General features: G+C 34.8%; 1 protein-coding gene and 1 long non-coding RNA gene across 14 annotated transcripts; one reads left to right on the forward strand and one right to left on the reverse strand.

Moving 5' to 3' along the window:
• Positions 1-4,945: 4,945 nt before the first annotated feature.
• On the forward strand, positions 4,946-8,033 carry LOC112164603 (wall-associated receptor kinase 2). Of its 2 annotated transcripts, XM_040506593.1 has the most exons (4): positions 4,946-5,116; positions 5,267-5,911; positions 6,017-6,184; positions 6,521-8,033. In XM_040506593.1, exons 1-4 carry the CDS (start codon positions 4,999-5,001, stop codon positions 7,741-7,743), a joined length of 2,154 nt encoding a protein of 717 aa, XP_040362527.1. In that variant the 5' UTR covers positions 4,946-4,998; the 3' UTR covers positions 7,744-8,033. The 2 variants fall into 2 exon arrangements, with proteins under 2 accessions (XP_040362527.1, XP_024156623.1); XM_024300855.2 differs by having other exon boundaries at positions 4,946-5,911.
• A 73-nt stretch (positions 8,034-8,106) lies between these two features.
• On the reverse strand, positions 8,107-15,726 carry LOC112164605. 12 transcript variants are annotated; one of them, XR_005799949.1, is made up of 13 exons: positions 15,381-15,724; positions 13,027-13,110; positions 12,648-12,724; positions 11,841-11,915; positions 11,215-11,336; positions 10,956-11,054; positions 10,006-10,089; positions 9,730-9,847; positions 9,226-9,385; positions 8,997-9,075; positions 8,732-8,891; positions 8,527-8,603; positions 8,107-8,286 (listed from the first exon to the last, which is right to left on the reverse strand). It is a non-coding gene; the product is annotated as an uncharacterized LOC112164605 (long non-coding RNA). The 12 variants fall into 12 exon arrangements; XR_005799948.1 differs by adding an exon at positions 13,257-13,348 and having other exon boundaries at positions 8,527-8,891; XR_005799950.1 differs by lacking the exon at positions 8,107-8,286 and adding an exon at positions 8,428-8,440.
• Between the last annotated feature and the right edge of the window lie 2,284 nt (positions 15,727-18,010).

Genomic DNA, 18,010 nt, shown 5'->3' on the forward strand with positions numbered 1-18,010 from the left:
TGGACTGAGCAATAAAAATTGGACACGGCTGATCAAAATTGAGAGTATAGGGGGTGTTGTTGATTAGATTAGGGACTAACATAATGTTAGGCCTAAATCTCAGGGAGGTAAACTGAAATTAATCATTAATGTTTCAAATTCAAATGATAAGTCTGGAAAGTGGAACTTGTCGTGATTTAGTCAAAGTTGGTCAAGACGGTCAATTCATGGTCAAATCAGGAAAAGTTGATTGGACGATTTATTACTCGTTGAGATTTCAAATGTTTGTTCAATAAACTATTGACAATCGATATATTGGAACTTAGGACTCCAGTTACCAAGGAACAAAATGTTCGTGACTCTCGGAGTACGTGAGGAAAAGTATCGGAATCCAGGTAGGCTTGGTTACGTTAAAATGCATGTTATGGCTTGGTTACGTTAAAATGCGCTGCATACTAACCAAACCTCGAGAGGTACGTGTTGATGGCTTGAGAGCGAAGGGTGGCACTGACTTCCTTGGATTCGATCATTTTAACCTCCGGAGGGTTAGCTATACCTGTCGGACGGTGCACGATCTTAATGACGACCCGATTCTGTGTGTGTAGCTAGGTAGCAGATGCTCTCGCTGCGCTTACCTAGTTTCAAAAGTTATGTGAGATAAGGTCGAGTAGTGGGTCCACGGGACCGGCCATCATGTAATATTTGGCGCCTTACTTATTTGAGTTCCATGCATCGGTTTTCGAGTCTGATGATATTTTAAAAAGTCTGTCGTTCTTTGAAATATTTGGTTTAAGCATGTTCTCATATTGGCCAGTCGAAAAGTTTTTTTACTTGTCGGCTTTCAAATCTAGTTGGAGTAAAGTCCCTATGAGCAGCAAGGACAGAGCTCACCCCTACAACAGTGTGGATGTGTGCACTGGTGATGGGATAGTAACGGACGGAGCTGGGAACCCTTTTTCAAAACTCAGGTTCCGAGTTTTATTTCAAATTCTATTTCTTGAACTTTGTTTTCCAGAACTTGTTGGATGTGAGTCTTGTATCAAACTTTGCTAAATTCTTATTCCTTGAAGTTAGTTATTTGCTTGTGTGATAATTCATGTCAAGTTCTGGACGAAATAATTGAGTTTATTAATTCAAAGATTTTCACCTCAACAATATTTATAAGCTTTCGCTGTGTTTTTACAAAAAAAAAATTCAAATAAAATGTCTTACGGTTCTCTAGAATGTAGATCGAGTTTTCGGTTTATTTTTTAGGGACTCGCAGCACTGTGAGGTGCTCAATCTAGTGAGGTGCAGTTTGGGGCGTTACATCAACAAATTTAAAACGTATATTCAATTTCACATAAACTGCAGAATCTAAAAACTGAAATTGGAGATTGAATTTTTACATACTTTTGCGAATCCCGATCAAGGCCGGAGAAATGTAAAACTCAACCGATATCTTACTCTGAACCGCCGGCAATGGTGAAGTTTCTTGTTTTTGCCAGAGTGAGAGAACGAGAGTGAGAATCTAAGAATTGAGAGAGAGAGAATTTTTGAAAACTGAAATGGGAAACCATACCGCGTAGTGAATTTAATGTAGTTGCAGGCTGTAATATTTTAATTTTCTATGGCTAGAGACATTTGCTTTTGGGTTAGTGTGAACAAACTTCTCTTGGTGGTGTAAGTAGACTAATTTTAGTGCTATGGGTCAAGAACCCTTTAATTAATTGTTAAGCTGCCATCATTATCCAATTAAATTAATTTAACTAAAGCTGCTCCCATTTTCTTGTTCTCCTTTTTTTTTTTTCTCTGCGGTTCTCGTTAGACCTCCAAATTTGATATTTGGACCTCCAACTTTTTTAAGTTATTAATAGACTTTGTCAAGTCATATGAAAAGACAAACAAAGACAAAGTGTGAAAATTAAAAAAAAAAAAATTTACTTTTCTTACCTTCCCAAATATAACATTCAATTAAATTGGTTTTTTCTTTTTCTGGAATTTCCTTATATTACTATATAGTTTTATAATTTACCTAAAACAACTAAGTAAAAATAATAATTTCTATACATAGCCCATCATTTAGTACAAAAGTAAATTCAAAACAATCTTATTTGAAATTTTCTTAAACTAAATTAATTGAATATTATGATATAGTTATTACTACTCAATCTTCCAACCCAAAACCTTTGAAATCCTTCTTTTAGCAAATTCAAAGGGATTCTAGCAACATATCAAGATTAAGAACCAACCCTCTGATTAATTTTGGTGGAGGAGAGACATACTCATAAGAGAGCAATATCATGTGATTTTGATTCATTCTTATTCTCATGATTGAAGATAGAGATAAAAAGTAAATTAAAAGATTATTGTATCTCATGTTCAAGGGTGTTTTAGTAAAAATAAGGAGGTCTACTTAACTTTTCAAGTATTCTAAAAAGTAAATTAGAGGTGTACTAAGTATAGAAGGTCCAAATAGTAAATTTGGAGGTCCAACTAGAACCACCCTTGTCGAAAACTCTCATTTACTTAATTTTTGCAAACAAATTATCTCGATCTTTGTAACTCCGTTTATTTCCTACAAATAAAATTAAAGTGGATCATTTATAATAATTAGCTAGGGATTAGCTTAATTTATGTGATTAGAATGTAATTATGCATATGAAAATGTGTGTAATCACTTAGCTACAATTAAGCTAGCTAATGATTACCACACTTAAATCATAGATACCACAAGGCTAATAAGTTGTCAATTTATCAATTTATTCCTCACCATTGTCCACAACATAATTTCAAATGGTGATAAAGTATGGAAACATGTTTTTAAGGACCAATACATTCGAATTTAAAGCATACACAAATGAATCAATTTCAATTAAAACATCAATATTTTTACCATATGAGTTAGGGCTTCACAATCCTAACTCTCAAAATTGAACTACTCACTACCCATAATCAAAAACATTATCCAACATATAAGAAATTAAGAGAAACGATAGAAGAGAAAGGGAACACAAGCTAGGCTCGCAATTTGCTATAGGTAAACATGAACCCAACTTGAAATTAAGTTCTCACTCTTTACCAAGTCAAAATATATTTGAAGTGATGAATCGATTATGATGTTAAATAAGAGCCCATAAATTTTCCTCGAAATTCTTTGAGAAAATTGGCGGAGAAGAAAAGAAAAATCAGAGAGAAATGGAACACACTCATATAGTTTTACTTTTGTATATGGTTGCAGGGGGCTTTAAGAGCTTGACTTGTATTCTATATTTTAAGAAATTAAGCACCCGTTAAGCTACTAATCCTCTGTAAATTGACCTATGTGTTCTCTATCATCTAATCCAATGGAAATTACAATATTGACAAATCAGAACTTAGCATATAGCAACTTGAAAGGGAGTTTAATTAGTTTACCAGGAAAAAAAAAAAGAAATGGACCACATTTAGGGACCTTATAATTCCCAAAAACAAAACTAAATGAAGTACTCTTTTGCACATCCAGACAAGTACTATTCAAATACAACTTTACACAAACATTTGAAACTGGAATGAAATAAAAAATAATGTCATCTAATCTTTTAATGTTATCATGGTTAGGTGATAGCATAACGTGGTGGGCTCTACTCATTTACACTTAAGGAGACCCCATTAAACCCCTTGAAAAGTTGAAGTTGGTCTAGTCCTTTAGTGCATTACGACTGAAGGTCTGAAGCTGGTCAGTGGTCACTAGATTAGCTATAAATTCTATCTCTTTCAATGTCTAAAGATAAGAAACAAAGACTTGACTGAAGTTTATGAAAGCCTCCAAAACATAGTGAGTCTTCCCAAACCATCTTACAATTTAGAAAAGAGAAGTATGAAAGCAGACACTGAACTGAAGAATTGGTTGAAAATAGTTTCGAAAGAGAACAAGCCACACGAAATGGAAGTAGTAAGACCTTAACATTTTCCATACAAAATCTAAACCATGGCATCTTCAACTAATTTAATGTAAGCAATGCTTCCAATAATTGCTTTGACAATTCGCATTTAGAGATTCAGTCTTTATATATATTTGACCACAGACTCTAGTGTTTAAGATTAACATATTTCTAGTGTTTAAGATGCAATTACGCGCATAGAAATGCGTGTAATCAAGTGTGCTGTATAGTGTACTCTGTATAACGACTCTTTCTGACGACTCCTATGAGTTTGTTATTTATTATAATGTTTGTTAAATTGCAAATTGATGAACTTTTTAACTTTAAAAAAAAAATCTGGAGTTAAACAATAATTTGATTGGGGTGGTCTTTATTTTTTATTTTGATTATTATTATTATTTTTTATGATAACAACTTGATTGATTGATAAATAAGGGTGTTTCTATTTGAACCCATCAAATTTCTTAATAAATAATAATAATAATAATCGAAAATAAAAAATAAAGACCACCCCAATCAAATTATTGTTTAACTCCAGATTTTTTTTTTAAGTTAAAAAGTTCATCAATTTACAATTTAATAAATATAGAATAATATTTAGAATGCTAGGTATATTTAAACCAAAGGATTCGATTCATAGTTCAGTTGTTTATTTGTGTATTTCCAATTTTCTTGTTCTCTGAATAACTTTTACTTGTGGTAAATAGTTTAGCTATCATTTTATTTGGGTCCATACATTCTGGGCAGCCTAAAGAGCCTTGGAGATGCTGAGCTTCCTACTATGTTTGCTAGGTTTATTTAAACAAGGTTGCTGGGTTTATTTAAACAAGGGTAAAGCGGGAAATATATAATAATATTTAGAATGCTGAGTATATTTATATATTTATCGGATATATTTAGAAGACCCATAAATAATACCGCGTAATTTGAAGCATCCTCATGTCTGACCAGTCAAAGCTTATGAGCCGTCACGCGGATTGGAAGACTGGGACTTCCTTCCAAAATCCAAATCCCCTTAAAAAGGAGTGGGATTTCTAGCACTTAATCACACTTGATTAACTCATTACAAGAATACATTGTTGTACTACTATTGATTCCTGCTACTATAAACGGTCTCATGGCTGTGCACGGGAGGATGCTAGTTATGCAACTGATCATAGCGGTGGCCATAGCAGCAGCAGCAGCTGATCGAACCCCACCTCCTCAAGCGCGACCTAACTGCTCCGACCACTGTGGTAATCTCAAAATCCCATATCCTTTCGGCATCGGGCAGGGTTGTTCCCAGCGAGGATGGTTCAACCTCACTTGTAACGAATCCACCGAACCCCCAACAACACTCTGGGGCGATGGTAGTTTAACGGTTACTAACATATCGCTTGCTGAAGGTGAATTGAAGGTTATGATTTACAGAGCCCGTGATTGTTATGATCAGCAGGGTAATCAAACAAAAGAAATGTACACGGCCGCTTCTCTCCGGTTGCCTCCTCCTTTCACCATCTCCGGGACCAGAAACAAGTTGATTGCCGTTGGCTGCGACACTATTTCAATTTTCAGAGGGTACCGCCCTTACCCTCATGACAAAGACAGGTACATCACCGGATGCATTTCTGTATGTGACAATCTTGACAATGCAGTTAACGGTTCGTGCTCCGGCATTGGGTGTTGCCAAACTTCCATCCCTAGTGGACTCAAAAATCTCACAGTGAGTTTGAATAGCGACTCTCAACATAAGGACGTATGGAAATTCAACCCATGCAGCTACGCCTTCATTGTGGAAGAAGAATATTTCACATTCAACCCTAAAACAAGTTTTGAAGAACTCAACAACACTGAAAAACTTCCCATGATTATTAACTGGGATATTAATGAAGGGTCATGTGCTCTAGCTCAAAACAGCGATGGTTATGCTTGCAAAGCAAATAGCAGCTGTGTCAATCGGACCGTCGATTACCAGACTGAACCAACTGGTTATTATTGCCAGTGCTTGCCAGGCTTCGAAGGGAACCCATATCTTCCAGATGGTTGCCGAGGTGCGTCATCTTTAATTATCTCTTTTATATGTATGCATGTCAATTATCGATATAGTTGGAAATTAAAGTTCAAAATTTGGGATAACCTGCTTTAACTGTGATCAGATATTGACGAGTGCATGGCTCCATCAAGTCCCTGCAACAATGGAATATGCCAAAATTCACCTGGAGGTTACAGCTGTTTATGTAACAAAGGTTTCAAAAACCAGGACTCAAAGAATTGCATAGAAAACACTCCCGTGCCAAAGAACATGCCCCTGAAAATTTTGTTGGGTATGTATAAGCTACCTTATTACTTATCTACTTACGCTAAGCAGCTAACCATGCATATATGATCTAAAAACTCTCAAGTTCAAAGTTTTATTTTGGAACAGTTATGCACTCAAATTTATTTAACTACTTCAATCAATTTCTTGAATTAAAGAACTAAAATGAATTGATTGAAGTTATCTGCTTAATCCCGTTTCAGTACGTCATCTCACAATTATTATAAAAGGCTGACCTTTTATCTTTGTTTGCATATTTGTTGTATAAATTGATGAACATAAATGTCTAACAAATTGAAACTCAAAGTAATTGAATTACTTCTGATATTTCAACTATGTACAGGTCTCAGTATAGGCTTCTTCATTTTAGTGGTTTTAATTTGGTGGACTTATTGGGGAATGAACAAACGAAGACTAGTAAGACTCCAAGAAAAGTACTTCCAAGAAAATGGCGGCTCAACATTACAGCAACATCTCGCTAGTCATGGAGGATCTGTTGAGACAGCAAAAATCTTTACTGCAGAGGAACTTCAGAAAGCCACAAACAATTACCATGTAGATGAAATCCTTGGTGAAGGAGGCTATGCAGCAGTTTACAAAGGAAAACTACATGATAAGAGTGTTGTTGCCATAAAGAAGCCAAAGATTGGCGCTCCAACTCAAAGTGATCAGTTCGTTAATGAGGTTATCGTTCTTTCTCAGATAAACCACAGAAATGTAGTAAAACTATTAGGTTGTTGTTTCGAGACCGAAGTGCCTTTACTGGTATATGAGTACATTACTCATGGCACTCTTTTCGAGCATTTATTCAATAAGGGAAAAGGATCCTCGCTTTCATGGGAATTACGATTGAAGATAGCATCAGAAACTGCAGGCGCACTAGCATACTTACACTCATCTACTTCCACTCCAATCATACATAGAGACGTGAAAACAACGAATATATTATTGGATGACAATTACACGGCCAAAGTGTCTGATTTTGGAGCTTCGCGTTTCATTCCTCTAGATCAAACTCAACTTGCAACACTGGTTCAAGGGACGCTTGGATACTTGGATCCTGAATACTTTCATTCAAACCAACTAACTGAAAAGAGTGACGTCTATAGTTTTGGAGTTGTCCTAGCGGAGCTACTAACAAGTAGAGTTGCACTTTCTTTTGCCAGGCCTGACAAGGAGAGATGCCTAGCAAGCTTCTTTGTTTCTTCAATAGAAAACGAATGCTTGATTCAAATTCTTGATGCTGATATAGTGAATGAGGAGAGCATCGAGACGGTAGAGCAAGTGGCGATTCTGGCAAAAAGATGTTTGATGATAAAAAGTGAGGAAAGGCCTACGATGAAAGAAGTTGCCATGGAGTTAGAAGGGATGAGAATTATGACAACGCATCCATGGAAAAATGGCAATTCCGGCTTTGAGGAGACTGGGTACTTGCTCGGGTCACCTAATTCAGCGGCTTATGTGATGAATATTGGAGATGGAGGTGCCGGTGGTTCGAGCGTTACAAATACTGGGTATGACAGCATGCAAATACAAATGTTAATGCCCTACGATGACGGGCGATGATTGATCAGAGTTTTAGTAGTACTGAGTCGTTGTTGGAATTATCTTATGTTAAATTAATGCATTAGACTAATGCATTAGACTAGTTGTATTCTAAGAGTGATTAGCAATAAGTTGGTTTGGCATACGTCAGTGTGCCCAGTCGTATATATGCCATGATTTGAAGTGTGGTATGCAACTAGAAAAAGCGTCCGCGCGTTGCCGCAGGTTTTATTATCAATTGATCTATTTGTAGTAATGTACTCTAGCCAGGTTGTACTGTTGTATTTACATTGTGAGGTGTGATGAGTAATGTGCTCATACAGATAAATAACAATTTGATTTACTCACTCTTAAAAACAATTGGAATTGTTTGAAATGAAGAAGTTTAGAAGATGAAGAAAATATTATTAACCCAAAGATAGGATCTTTTAATCTTATACAATTCAATTAATAAAGGATGGCAGTTTCTTGACATTACAAAAGATCTAATACAAATTGAGAAATGTATCTCTTGTACCTTCAATCTGATCTTGACCGTCTTCCACCTCCCATTCCATAACCCAACTGCAGATTAAGATTGTACAATATAATGTGTTAGCAACTGATTTGAATTACAAATAAAAAGTTCCATATTTTTGCTTAAAGAGATTAACCAAAAAACGATAATGCTGATCTTTGTTCTACCATTGGATGAATATGGCTTTCTATACCTGTTAATCTATGGAAGTTTAATACAAAGTTTAATAGTTTTGTAATAAGAATTCACAGTAATCTAAAGACAATATATCTACACAAGATATTTACCTCACATGCATTTGCAACCAAATGAACTTGTAACTTTCTACCCAGTGATTTCAACTTTAGTCATCGTCTTTCCTCATCTGTGCACAAAAGTTTTTGTGGCGGGAATCAATGACCTGAAGTCCATCTGTTATAAATTTTATCTTTCTGTATAGAAGCTTGACAATATATTCTCATTAGATGGCAATGTTTTGCAGTCAAGATGAACCTTTTGTTTCCCCCAAACTACTTCCAAAACTGCCTTCTTTGTTCTGGTTGACATCTCCATCAAACCAAATCTACGTCATGCAAAGACTTGGTCACTGATGGGGTTACCATATTTTCTATCTCCAGTTTGGACAGCTTTGAGCCTACAATTGTTATATCACCTGAGTAATTCAAATCATCAATGACTCTTTTAACTTTTATTTCAGAATTGTCCCTTTGTATATGGAACATGATAAGATGAGATTAATGAGAGAACTAAGAAATACCTGCTCCAACTGTTAAAACAACAATATTTGGATGAGGGTTCTTGTATATCTAATATATCAGCTTCTATACCATGTCACCCTGTAGAGCCACCAAACGATACATTCAACTGAACAGTTGCCAAATTAATCAGAACACAGATAAACAAAGCTGAATAAGCACACTTGAGAAAGCCATGAACAATCAACACATCTCTAAATACTCAGCATTTCAGCTAATTGAAAAGCATACCTCTCCAAACTCTGGAAGCTCACTATCAAATAGCAACTCACCCAAAATCCTAATTCCCTTGAACAACAAAAAAGTTCCTTCTTTTGAGCACAAACAAACTGACCCTCTTCCGTCTTGCTCCCCACAAAATCACAGTTCAAAGCATCGATTTCAATAGCAACTGAAATAAATAGTGCGAAAAAGACATTATCAAATCAAAATCTTGTGGAATGGTACAAAACTCAAGTAGCTTTTTGTTTGTTTAGAACGAAACAAATGAATACATCAACTAACACAACAAAAAGGGAGTGTATTAGCAAATTTGCAACTATTACCGTCTCAAGCTGCTTCGTTGGATATAATTCACAGTCAATTCCTACTGTATTGCAGTTCATATTCATAATTTTGATGCACAACATAACCAATGTATTGTTTCTGTTACATTGAAAAGCAGAAACCACATCTCTCTGCATGTGGTCCTAATCTGTAGGAGCACCTCAATATCGAAAAAGCTGTTTCTTTTACCTTGAAAAGCAGAAAACACATCTCCCTGCATGTGGTCCTAATCTGTAGGAGCACCTCAATATCGAAAAAGCTGTCATTATTGCTCTTGTGATGATGTTCAACATCAATGATTTTTAGCCTGAAATTAAGATCGAATTATTGAAGCATAAAAATGGATTAAATTCTCAATTAGCAATCAAGACACCTTATGGAATAAAGAAAACTCATAACTGAAGTGAACCCTTTGTAACCAGTAAGCAATGGGTATTAACCAGTAATCAAAAATCCAAGTACCACCTTGTTCATTACCATCTTTTGCAGGAGCCCAGGTGGGTCGAGTTGCAGTCGTCATGTCTGTTGAAGAAGCAAATGCGAACAAACCTGAAAAAGTGGAGCCCAGTTTATGCTAAATGCAGAATTTGAAGAAACAGGGAGTGCACAGTTTATGCAACTAAAATTTGAAGGTTATTCTTAATTCCCCACTTTTACAGAATCATCATAATTAATGTATGGTGGTGGATTCTAGCTGATCTGGCTATCCCATAAATCGTTTGAGAAGCAAGGTCCTTGTATATACACCACTCCAACGACAATTTTTCCTTAATACCAGATTTCCACTTTATTTGTGATTAAACCCAGCTATGAATTGAATTCAAACCAAGAATATAGAGCCTGTCAAGCAATGAGATTCTAAAAAGTTTGGAATTGTACAGTTAAGAACCAAACAGAATTTTGAAAAAAGTAGGATTTTTTTCCCCTTCGAAAAGGGCAGGTTACAGTAGCTTTTGATCAAATAAAATCAGTGCAGGTTACAGTAGCTTTCACAATAAATCAAACCAGAACCCCAAAGGGCAGCAAGAGTTTCATTTCTAATTTAGATCGCTAAATTCAGTGCAACAAACACAATACAAAAAGGTGAGAATGAAGGTAAGTTTAATTGTATTGTGTTTGTTACACTGAAGGCATAAATGATTTGAGCTTCGCAGTGTCAACTATAACATGTAATATCCCTGTGATGCATCCACATCTTACGAGCACTGTGAAGATTTTATGCACACTCGAAAGTGTTTCTTGTAATTCCGTTGCTTACAATGTAGACAGATGCATTTGTTTGCTCCACATATTCAATTCCTTAATCAGAGTATGTAGTCTTTTTTATATGTAGTACTTCTTTCTTTTACTTGTTTTCACAACATCAGCATTAACTTTTTAGAGTCATGAATTAAATGACTGTGTAAGAACCTTACCTTTGAGAGATTTGAATGATCTTTCAGATCCCAGTAGTGTCAATGCATCAGGTTGGTCTACTCGAAAAACCTCACCCAATGCAAGTCATACTGTAAATACTGAATACAGATTGTTATAAAAAAAAATAATAAGAAATTCAAAGATAACAACTGTTATTGAACAACAGGTAAGGCTGGATTAAATTTGAACTATTGAACAATATATAACAACTGGTCTACATAACAGGAACATAACATACCAAGCTAGAGAGAAAACTACCTGTATTTGAAGTATTTAACCCAGCAGCATTCACCATCAAGCCATCCTTCTCCATAGAATTGCTTTCTACTCATGCTACTAGCTGTGCACTTATCAATGTCACTGTCATTACATAGCTCATCCTGCAAACATTGGTCATTTCAAAATCATTATTTCTTTATTTAATTAGCAGATTGGAGTGTGATTATGAAATTGAGACAGTTCCAGATGTGTCCATGTTCCTAAAAATTTTAAATTATTTGTTCTGCCACCCAAACCAACTCAACTTGAAGAGGTTTAATGGTGATCCTCACCCACATCGATAAAAAATAGGAAACAGGTGCAGAACTACTTGTGGCCTTCCCTGATGAGGTTTTACCTCACAATGAACAATATTTTCAACGTAATAAAATACTCGACATAACATAGAATTTGAGGTTGGAAATTTTGAGTCTGGTAGAATGCCCTAAACTTCATTTTCATCTTGCTAAGTGTAATATAAATCAATTAGTTTTGAGTCAAATATTCTAACTAAAAGATGATATCACAGACGGTTGATGATTAGTTTCAAGTTGGATCCTATGGTTTAAAAGTTGATCCGGTTGGTAAGTTGTAAATCAATTAAGAATTAGGTATTGAGAACCTACCAATGCTCTTGTTTTCAATTGGTGTCGTCTTGAGTTCCTTACACCTTCATCAAAGCAGATGGCCTCCATGCATATCTGTGATGTACATAAAATAAAGTCAAAAATGGAGACAATAGAAATCCATAAACCACTGACAATAAGAGTTGCTAATGCACAGGGAAAAAAAAAAACAATTAACCACATATTACTCAGAGAAATAGGTGTCTGATTGATTCTCTAGCACTACTTTAGGGTTTCTACCTAAAAATTTCTGAGTCTTCGGGGTGTAAAGAAGAAGAAGAAAAAAAAAGGTATGTTTTTGGCGAATAACATTTATTTAGATTAAAAAGTAAAAATGATATATCCAGAAGTAAGAACAATAATGATGACACCCAAGATTTGATATAATCGAAACTGATGAGTTCCCTGCGAGGAACACTCATCATTAAACAGTAAAATTATTGGATGGAGAATATTGTTCCAGTTAGTCAGGACAATATATTGTATGCAGAACTGAAAATGCTCTTTGTATGCCGACAAAGTGTAGTACATGCATGATAACCCAATACTTGGAACCTAGCTCCAGAGAAGGTTCTGAATTGTTTCAACCAAGTTATATTCTTAAGTGGTTATAATATGCTTTCATCAAGCTAAGAATGGTTTTTTCAATTCCTAATTATGAACAAAACTGAGTTTATCGGGGACTATAGCACACCAACTTCCAATGCCAACCAATCCTACATCATGCTCATTCAAGTTTTGACCAATAAATTTTTCACAACCATACCATAAATAGAAGCATCTCAATGGAGAGAAATGGATAAATACCTCATTAGATGTCAAATGATTGAATTTCTCATTAGCAATCTCTTCACACCGAACAGAACGGTAGCAGAACTCTAGAGCTGAAATGATATGAAGTGAAAGGTTTAAGAATAGTCATGCCAAAAAAGAAATGGGATAAGAGTATGAAATAACCCCATTTTAGCTTTTGTGATTCTTGAATCGTTGCCAACTATGTTTTAATAATCAAACACCAATGTTTTTTGCCAAAAAGATGTTTTGGAAACAAACTGTTTCTCGTTAGGTGATGTATTTATGTCTAGTCGACTTCTGTACTAAAACGGATTATCTGTATAACTATGTCGAATTCCAATTCCATAAAACAGACTCTGACACCAAAGGTGAAAGAAATTCAAAACCAAACCTTCTTTCTTTGATTCCAGTCCAAACCTCTGCCTCTAAGAGTACCAAAAAATCTGGCCTTCCCAGCTTCTTGAATACATGCAACCTCCAAGAACCAACCACACAGAAAACAAACGATCAGATTTTCAATACCTACAGACAGATAAAGAAAAGTAAACACTGACAACACAATAATCAATGAAGAGATAAAAGTCCCACAACATCTGAGAAAAATAAAACAAACACACAGACCTCAAAACAATAAGGAGAAAGGAAGGCTTTGCAAAACTAAGTCTGTTCAAATGTGAAAACCATTTTACATAGCAGATTCTTCTGCATAGAACCTACAAAATCAAAAAAAAAAAAAAAAAACTATGACCACTGGAGCACCAAAAGAAAAAAAAAACACACAAAACTGAAAGCCAAAGTTCTGAAATTACCCAAAATCAAAACCTCAAATGTGATCATTCTCAAACAAACCACCCAAAAACACATTAAAAAATAACCATATCAATCATGAAAACGAAACAATTCGATATTTCTATGCCATAATTGTGAAGGGCAAAACCATGTAGTACCAGCATTCACTAAATCTATCTAAATTCTAAATAAATGACTACTGAGATTCATGTACATCTTCCCATGATCTATAGACAGTACATACAGATATTCAATTATGTTTGATTGTGTTAAAGAGACATAAATTCATATCTAAGCAGTGGGATTAGAATTTGATTGATGTTTGTTCTTCATATAATAATTCACTAATATATAGAGGTACAAATCTTGGTGTGATATATGAGAAATCCACATAGAACGGTTTTGCCTTTAGTGTTTGCATATATTTTCGATTACACTAAAAAACTTCTGTAGCACCTATTCAAAAAAAAAAAAAAAGGAAGGCTTCTTCGTCAATGAAATAGACCCACACACCATGAACTGTAACATGTACATCACAATGTTTGTATCTCCAAATTTAGCCAACATATACATATGGCTCTAACCTCACAATTTTCTCCAAGATCTGAACCAATCAGGTGGTTTGGTGCCACTCCCACTTATTTTTCACAATCAGGATTTCAGGACCATATAGGTAAAATTATAGTAAACCCATTGATTGTTAAATTAAAACTCAGAATGGACTACACCCAATACTCAGCAAAAACTGGTAAACTACACCCAATACTCTAACAGCTAGTATTGAAATCTGATTCTCTTTGAAGCTGGTTAATTGGTTATGGGTTTCCAATTTTAAGTAGCTAGAAAAGAGAAGTATATAATCCCATTTCATATTTGTGCAAAAATCTACAATGTACAAACTTTTAGATGAATACATGAAGCTCAGATCTTTTCCAAAGAGGGAAAATTAAGAGGCAAAAGCTCTGGAGTACTGCTACTTCCCAGATACACCTCCCCTAATCTCTGTAAAAATTTAATCTTCACTCTAGCCTTTTCTATTGAAAAAAAAAACCGTGCATCTTCTCTCTCTCTCTGTCTCTCTCTCTCTTCTCTCTCTCTGTTGCTCATGTTTAACTCTTCGGAAACACTCACAAAAAAGAATTAAGCCAATATCATTTTCACAGTCAACATAGAAGAGCAAACAGGGTATAACAAAACAAAAATTGATAAAAAAATTTAAGTTACCATCACTAAAGTTCAAATGCTATCCACAGCTTCTGCTACTATTTTCTTTGGTTTTCAAGAACAAAGGAACTTTACTACTTCAAACCGAGAAAAAGAATACCACAAATGAAAAATAGGTAACAAAACCTGGCTTGGAAATTCTAAAATCAGTGGCATGGCTCTAGTAGTCTAGTTTGTAGGATCTCTGACGTCATTTCATGTTTCTAATATATGTGGCACACTTAAATCCTACCACTAAAATATTACAATCAACCTCATGATATGCATGTCCGGTATCCCTTGTCAGTATGAACATTAGTTTTTGATTAGTTTAATGATTGCATTCATATTTTCAACAACTAGTCATTCAAATTATTTCATCTAGCTGTCATCTTCAAGACTAACCAAGAGTCTATATGCTCACCTCTATCTGGAAGTAGAATCCAAATCTAAGAAGAGCATGTAAAAATAATAGGAAAAAAAATTTAAACTGCAGTCCACAACATTCCGACCTTGTTCTATTCTTTTCCTCTTACCTTTTTCAAATAATCAGAGATGGAACTTAAAATATTCATTCAAACATACCAGAAGCAAACAAAAGAAAAAACTTGTTCTTCAAAATGATTAAATACTAGAAAACAAATTCATTCCAACTCACAAAGATAAATTTAATCACTTTAAGTCAGACTCAAACAGAAGATTAAGAAAGAAGAAGAATTGTATGTATAGCAATCAATCACTATAAACAATTACCTCTTCTCCTTGCACACCCCCTTCCAACAGGATCACTAAACTTCAAATTCCACCGAGCAACCCAAACTCAGATCCCTCTTCTTCTTCTCTCTAATCCACCAATACCTCTCCTTTCACAGTCACTCTCTATCTCTATGCCTTTTCTCAAACAAATCCAGATCGATCACTCTCTCTCTCTCTCTCTCTCTACACCAAAACAAATAGAAGATCTCAGAAGCAGCAATCGATTTCAATAGAAGGGCAAAGCCGCCATTTCACTGTTAAATGAACAGTCATTCGGCTTTAGACCATCTGCCATCGTAGAGCATAAGTCCATATCTGGGGTATCATCACCTCCCACCGTAAGGCATCTCACGTTTTTCCAGAAAAAAATTTCCCGTTTGGCAATAATGGCCATATGGCATTCAACTTGATAAGGTATAGCACTTCAATTTTTTATTATTTCTTATTTTGTTACTGTTTTGTCCCTCTATATTGAACTCACCTTATTTTTATTCTATGTGTATCCTTTATTAATTTTAATTACACTTCCTTTTTCTTCTAAAATTTTATGCTTATAAATTTATTAGTAATAAAATTTATACCATTATGAAGATCACAACGAGATCTTTTATTTGAGTCTAATATTGAATATATTTGGACTAAATTATCTTAATACAAAATAATAAATTATACCACTTTTTTCAATTATGCCTTGTGGCTTTTGGCTTACCGTGGGAAACTTTTGCTATGCTATTTAAAGGTTCCAAGGAATATTCCTTGATGGTAAGCCATATAAGGTGATATAGCAGGCCAATTATAGCTTACCGTGGCAGTTGCTTTTAGATGTATGTACTAGAAAAGTTGTTCGCGCTTTGCTGCGAGTTTAAATTCAATGCATACTAAAGTAGCAAATATAATTCACGAAATATCGGTTTAATTTCATGCTAAATATGTAATGTAACTGAAGCTATTATTATTTTACAGATTACAAAAAATAGTATTCTAACCAGACTTGTGCATTTACAAATTTCAAAATAGTCAGAAATTACAAATTTGGTACTAAATACCTAGCTTTTTGAATTTTGATTGCTTGCATTATAATATACACTCATTGCAGCCCTTACACTTTTCATTAAGCTAATATGAGCCTACCGATAAATTAAAAGCCTGCTTGCATTATCAGATACATGTAATGACTCTAATACATTAAAACAAAAAAAAAATTCACTTTATAATGCCATATTTCTATACTCTATAAGCCTAGATCATCATTCAGTTGACTTAATGTGATAAATCAACATTTATCTGCTAAAGAGTTTCTGAATACAAAATGTCCAAAGTTTCTAAATATACAAACCCAATAGTGGTATGAAGCTGGTTGTTAAGGAGCCATCAGAGAATCGTAAAAGCAGGCAACTCTTTCCAACACCTGAATTTAGGTAATAGTGTCAATCATTCAGAAACCAAAAGCTTCATAGATGATAATAAGGGTAAAAAAAATTGGAAGTACTTAAGTCCTGATACTTCACAATTACACCAAAACCAAAATTCATATCATTCTTATACATCTCAGATAATTTTCATAATGAAGCCTCTGATAGCATTAAACCTCCTTTGATGCCAAAACCATGACCTCTAACGCTCATACTTGATCTACCTAAATATATGCCTTTTCCTGAAACATAAATACTAAATGCTCATAGTATAGTATACCCTGGCCAACTCTCTTGTTTGTTTCAATAGGCATATCTCAGGATACAGAGTGAGTCAAACATTACTCATTGTGAGCTTCATAATCGGGCAAAACCCAAATCAAAAGGTCTATGCACAATTTTATTTAAGTTACAGTTTGGACTCATATACTTAACAACCATACCCAAAATCTTCAGAAATTCAGATCAGAAATAGGAAATACTTAATGTTAATATTATTTTTTTGCAATTTTTCATCCTAGGTGTTCTTAGTGTTTTTTTTTTCTTCCACCCAAATAGATAGATATGTGAAGTACTACATAAGTACATACATATATATATATATAGACACACACACACACATACCAATCTTTCTTATCATATGGAGCTAGTTAATTTGAACATTGATTATGAATGTGTGCAAATTTATATAACAGATTAATGAGGAGCCTGACAGAAACATTTCTACCTGGCTGAAGCAGCTGACAACTTTGATTTGATAGATTCGTGAAACTGAGCATCTCAGATGGGCTTAGTTTGTGAGGTCCATTACGTGCTGGCCGGCCGAAGAGAACTCTGCATTGACCAAAGAAATGTGAAGACACAGAAAGACAACCAGAAAAAGATGTGTAGACAATAAGGAAAATGGAATTACCAAGTTTAGATCATGATTCATTTATATATGGGACTACGGGAGAATACATTTTCCGGACTTAAGATTTCAGTGCAAACTGTATTCTAAGTGAATCAATATAGGGAAAAAGATATAAACAGTACCTGAGGTAAGACCCATTCTAAATTTTTGTACCTAATTTTTGGAAACTATCATTTTAGTACCTGGAGTACCCAATCCAACCCAATTTTCGTACACGCCGTCCATGACGAGGTTAACTCTTCTGACAGCTGGCATGATTTAAAGAGGCCACGAGAGGAGCAAGTTAACGCCGTTATGGACGG

This window comes from Rosa chinensis, chromosome 5 (assembly GCF_002994745.2).
Source record: "Rosa chinensis cultivar Old Blush chromosome 5, RchiOBHm-V2, whole genome shotgun sequence".
Taxonomy (NCBI): Eukaryota; Viridiplantae; Streptophyta; class Magnoliopsida; order Rosales; family Rosaceae; genus Rosa; species Rosa chinensis.

Bases quoted from the DNA above. Each gene is read 5' to 3' on its own strand.
- LOC112164603 (XM_024300855.2), top strand. From the start codon at position 4,999: ATGGCTGTGCACGGGAGGATGCTAGTTATGCAACTGATCATAGCGGTG. The intron at 5,912-6,016 runs GTGCGTCATCTT...AACTGTGATCAG, and splicing joins TCTTCCAGATGGTTGCCGAG to ATATTGACGAGTGCATGGCT. The intron at 6,185-6,520 runs GTATGTATAAGC...AACTATGTACAG, and splicing joins GCCCCTGAAAATTTTGTTGG to GTCTCAGTATAGGCTTCTTC.